General features: G+C 48.3%; 1 protein-coding gene across 1 annotated transcript in view; it reads right to left on the reverse strand.

Annotated features, from left to right (window-relative positions):
• AIF1L (allograft inflammatory factor 1 like) overlaps positions 1–3289 on the reverse strand; it is a 69373-nt gene extending 66084 nt beyond the window's left edge. Inside the window, exons 1-2 of the mRNA XM_072125625.1 lie at positions 3113–3289; positions 2972–3033 (exon numbers count right to left, since the gene is read on the reverse strand). Of these exons, the coding sequence (XP_071981726.1) occupies positions 2972–3033; positions 3113–3137 (87 nt within the window). The 5' untranslated portion in view covers positions 3138–3289. The remainder of the gene's footprint in view (positions 1–2971; positions 3034–3112) is intronic.
• Positions 3290–6000: the final 2711 nt, after the last annotated feature.

Genomic DNA, 6000 nt, shown 5'->3' on the forward strand with positions numbered 1-6000 from the left:
TATCGCATCCCCCTGTACTGTACAATGTCACACTACACCCTACACTATCGCACCCCCCTGTACTGTGCAATGTCACACTACACCCTACACTATCGCATCCCCCTGTACTGTGCAATGTCACACTACACCCTACACTATCGCATCCCCCTGTACTGTACAATGTCACACTACACCCTACACTATCGCATCCCCTGTACTGTACAATGTCACACTACACTATCGCATCCCCTGTACTGTGCAATGTCACACTACACTATCGCATCCCCCCGTACTGTGCAATGTCACACTACACCCTACACTATCGCACCCCCCTGTACTGTGCAATGTCACACTACACCCTACACTATCGCATCCCCCTGTACTGTGCAATGTCACACTACACCCTACACTATCGCATCCCCCTGTACTGTGCAATGTCACACTACACCCTACACTATCGCATCCCCCTGTACTGTGCAATGTCACACTACACCCTACACTATCGCATCCCCCCGTACTGTGCAATGTCACACTACACCCTACACTATCGCATCCCCTGTACTGTACAATGTCACACTACACCCTACACTATCGCATCCCCTGTACTGTACAATGTCACACTACACCCTACACTATCGCATCCCCTGTACTGTACAATGTCACACTACACCCTACACTATCGCATCCCCTGTACTGTACAATGTCACACTACACTATCGCATCCCCCTGTACTGTACAATGTCACACTACACCCTACACTATCGCATCCCCCTGTACTGTACAATGTCACACTACACCCTACACTATCGCATCCCCCTGTACTGTACAATGTCACACTACACCCTACACTATCGCATCCCCCTGTACTGTACAATGTCACACTACACCCTACACTATCGCACCCCCCTGTACTGTACAATGTCACACTACACCCTACACTATCACATCCCCTGTACTGTACAATGTCACACTACACCCTACACTATCACATCCCCCTGTACTGTACAATGTCACACTACACCCTACACTATCGCATCCCCTGTACTGTACAATGTCACACTACACCCTACACTATCGCATCCCCCCGTACTGTGCAATGTCACACTACACCCTACACTATCGCATCCCCCTGTACTGTACAATGTCACACTACACCCTACACTATCGCATCCCCCCGTACTGTGCAATGTCACACTACACCCTACACTATCGCATCCCCCTGTACTGTGCAATGTCACACTACACCCTACACTATCGCATCCCCCTGTACTGTGCAATGTCACACTACACCCTACACTATCGCATCCCCCTGTACTGTACAATGTCACACTACACCCTACACTATCGCATCCCCCTGTACTGTACAATGTCACACTACACTATCGCATCCCCTGTACTGTGCAATGTCACACTACACCCTACACTATCGCATCCCCCTGTACTGTACAATGTCACACTACACCCTACACTATCGCATCCCCCTGTACTGTACAATGTCACACTACACCCTACACTATCGCATCCCCTGTACTGTACAATGTCACACTACACCCTACACTATCGCATCCCCCTGTACTGTACAATGTCACACTACACCCTACACTATCGCACCCCCCTGTACTGTACAATGTCACACTACACCCTACACTATCACATCCCCTGTACTGTACAATGTCACACTACACCCTACACTATCACATCCCCCTGTACTGTACAATGTCACACTACACCCTACACTATCACATCCCCCTGTACTGTACAATGTCACACTACACCCTACACTATCACATCCCCCTGTACTGTACAATGTCACACTACACCCTACACTATCGCATCCCCTGTACTGTACAATGTCACACTACACCCTACACTATCGCATCCCCCCGTACTGTGCAATGTCACACTACACCCTACACTATCGCATCCCCCTGTACTGTACAATGTCACACTACACCCTACACTATCGCATCCCCCCGTACTGTGCAATGTCACACTACACCCTACACTATCGCATCCCCCTGTACTGTGCAATGTCACACTACACCCTACACTATCGCATCCCCCTGTACTGTGCAATGTCACACTACACCCTACACTATCGCATCCCCCTGTACTGTACAATGTCACACTACACCCTACACTATCGCATCCCCCTGTACTGTACAATGTCACACTACACTATCGCATCCCCTGTACTGTGCAATGTCACACTACACCCTACACTATCGCATCCCCCTGTACTGTACAATGTCACACTACACCCTACACTATCGCATCCCCCTGTACTGTACAATGTCACACTACACCCTACACTATCGCATCCCCTGTACTGTACAATGTCACACTACACCCTACACTATCGCATCCCCCTGTACTGTACAATGTCACACTACACCCTACACTATCGCACCCCCCTGTACTGTACAATGTCACACTACACCCTACACTATCACATCCCCTGTACTGTACAATGTCACACTACACCCTACACTATCACATCCCCCTGTACTGTACAATGTCACACTACACCCTACACTATCACATCCCCCTGTACTGTACAATGTCACACTACACCCTACACTATCACATCCCCCTGTACTGTACAATGTCACACTACACCCTACACTATCGCATCCCCCTGTACTGTACAATGTCACACTACACCCTACACTATCGCATCCCCTGTACAAGTCTTTAAAAAGAAATTCACAAAGTTTCCCAGTGCCCCCCACCCCCACCGCCGCTCTCTCACCGTGTACCCGGCTGGATGCCCCCCTCCTATATACAAGTCTTTATAAAGAGTGACAAGGTTTCCCCGGACCCTCTCCCAGTGCCCCCCTGTGCCCCCCACCACCTCTGCCGCTCTCTCACCTTGTACCCGGCTGGATGCCCCCCTCCTATATACAAGTCTTTATAAAGAGTGACAGAAAGTTTCCCCGCACCCTCTCCCAGTGCCCCCCTGTGCCCCCCACCACCTCTGCCGCTCTCTCACCTTGTTCACTTCTTCTAACCTGATTTCTTGCTGCGCTTTCAGGAGACCAAAGGCTTTTCCACCTGTGTAGCAGAAAGCGGAGAGTCATGAAGGGTCCTGTGCACCCGGGGGTCCCAGCCCAGGACTTGGCGTGGCTTTTACCTTGGGTCTTGTTGTTGGACGTCATGCTGAGCCTTGTGCAGGGACTTCCTTCCAGACTGGATTATGATCTTGTGAACTGCAGGCGCTCGGTGTCCTCCGAACAGATGGCTGCAGGAACCCGCTCACATTGGTTGTCATATCCAGCCCTGCCCAACTAACTCAACCCTCATCCTCACAGCTCCTATGTCCTCTACATTAACATACCGCCCCCTGATGGACGAAAAGCAGAATGCACCCAACTTTCTAGAATTCTATTCACTGACACAGTTTGTCAGAATTGCTTCATGATGGTTCAACCTCAGCTGCAGAGGATGGTTCTGGTCCCCTGACGTCAGATACAGTCCAAAGCCTGGTTCTAAGGGAGGCGGCCATGTTTTTCCTCTTTGGTTTGGATATGTGTGATGAATGAAATTACCTTCCTCGTCACTGTCATCCCCCATCTTATTGCCCGCTTTCTTACAGACCTGATAATGTGCCTGGTGTTGGACCCCATTACGGTTCCTTAAAATCTCAGTTACCTTTCATGTGACTCCACAGCTGGTACTGAAGTGCTGAGCTCCAGCCAGGGGTGTGTATGGGACGCCCTCTGTTAGCAGTGCATGGGGTTACCCTATTGTCAGATTGGAGCTGAAGGATGTATAAGGATACTACACAAGGTTCACTTATAGAGGAAGAACAATGCTTGTTACCAGTGGGACACGGCTGATCCTTATTTTTAGGCACTTGTATCTTTTCTTTAAAACTTCCTTGTGCTTTTATAGATCTCTGCTTGCTGTCAGCCATTTGTTACTTGCAGTGGGTAGAATATAGTCCATGCAGATGTAGGGGTGTGAGTGATGGCGTTTTGTGACCAGATGGCACGATGCATTAGGATACCTTCTAAAACCGGTAGGCAGCCACTAGCATAATAATAGCATAAAACTCTTGGTATGATATAAAAGCACACAAACTCCTATTATTGCTGGGTCACAGCTTTATTTCTCGTACGACAAATTTAGAACGCTTAAGGCACTTGATTGATCTCGGACTCATCCGGCTCGGCCGCTGTATGGACTCCCATCTGGCAAGTCGGCCAACCGAGTGTTCTCCTTCACATTTCCACTTTCCACCAGCTCTGACTTGATACAATTACTAATAAAAAGCAATTTAAACAAAGTAATTCACACAAGGGAGGGAGGGTCGGCCACTTTGGTGCCACAAACAGCAAAAGAGGGAGGGAAGGATTGAGCGAGTAGCCCTATAACCACCCTACATGCAGAAGGTGCAGAAACTTAGTGAGGAAGCAAAGAAAGAGGGGGGGGGTGAGTGACCACAACACCTAACCCACCTATTTATTAAAGTGCCTGTAACCCCATCTCCTTATTCACATAAAACCCCCCAAAAACCCCAGCCACCAGCCCAGGGGCACCTGGTCAGGACCAGTCAGGCGTCGCCCCCCACTTCTTACCTTACATTTCTGTGCTGTGTATGAAGTTTTCAACCTGCCTGGGGACAACTCTGGATAGAACCTCGCACTGATATTTTCCATCTTTCATATCCTGCCGGAGGAGGCTTTACTATCATGCACTGCAGAGACTCTGCTCCTTCACTGACAAACAGGGGGGTGACTGAGCACGTGTGACCCCCAACACAAAGCACAGGAGGGGGATGTTACTGTTCTACTATCCTCATATACAATACATGCTGTGAGTGCAGCTCTGGAGCAGGATGTAACTCAGGATCAGTACAGGATAAGTAATGTCATGTATGTACACAGTGACTGCACCAGCAGCAGAATAGTGAGTGCAGCTCAGGGCTATAATACAGGCTGTAACTCAGGATCAGTACAGGATAAGTAATGTCACGTATGTACACAGTGACTACCTCAGCAGCAGAATAGTGAGTGCAGCTCTGGAGTATAATACAGGATGTAACTCAGGATCAGTACAGGATAAGTAATGTCATGTATGTACACAGTGACTGCACCAGCAGCAGAATAGTGAGTGCAGCTCTGGAGTATAATACAGGATGTAACTCATGATCAGTACAGGATAAGTAATGTCATGTATGTACACAGTGACTGCACCAGCAGCAGAATAGTGAGTGCAGCTCTGGGGTATAATACAGGATGTAACTCAGGATCAGTACAGGATAAGTAATGTCATGTATGTATACAGTGACTGCACCAGCAGCAGAATAGTGAGTGCAGCTCTGGGGTATAATACAGGATGTAACTCGGGATCAGTACAGGATAAGTAATGTCATGTATGTACACAGTGACTGCACCAGCAGCAGAATAGTGAGTGCAGCTCTGGGGTATAATACAGGATGTAACTCAGGATCAGTACAGGATAAGTAATGTCATGTATGTACACAGTGACTGCACCAGCAGCAGAATAGTGAGTGCAGCTCTGGGGTATAATACAGGATGTAATGTCATGTATGTACACAGTGACTGCACCAGCAGCAGAATAGTGAGTGCAGCTCTGGAGTATAATGCAGGATGTAACTCAGGATCAGTACAGGATAAGTAATGTCATGTATGTACACAGTGACTGCACCAGCAGCAGAATAGTGAGTGCAGCTCTGGGGTATAATACAGGATGTAACTCAGGATCAGTACAGGATAAGTAATGTCATGTATGTACACAGTGACTGCACCAGCAGCAGAATAGTGACTGCAGCTCTGGGGTATAATACAGGATGTAACTCAGGATCAGTACAGGATAAGTAATGTCATGTATGTACACAGTGACTGCACCAGCAGCAGAATAGTGAGTGCAGCTCTGGAGTATAATACAGGATGTAACTCAGGATCAGTACAGGATAAGTAATGTCATGTATGTACACAGTGACTACACCAGCAGCAGAATAGTGAGTGCAGCTCTGGGGTATAATACAGGATGTAA

This window comes from Engystomops pustulosus, chromosome 9 (genome assembly GCF_040894005.1).
Source record: "Engystomops pustulosus chromosome 9, aEngPut4.maternal, whole genome shotgun sequence".
NCBI lineage: Eukaryota > Metazoa > Chordata > Amphibia > Anura > Leptodactylidae > Engystomops > Engystomops pustulosus.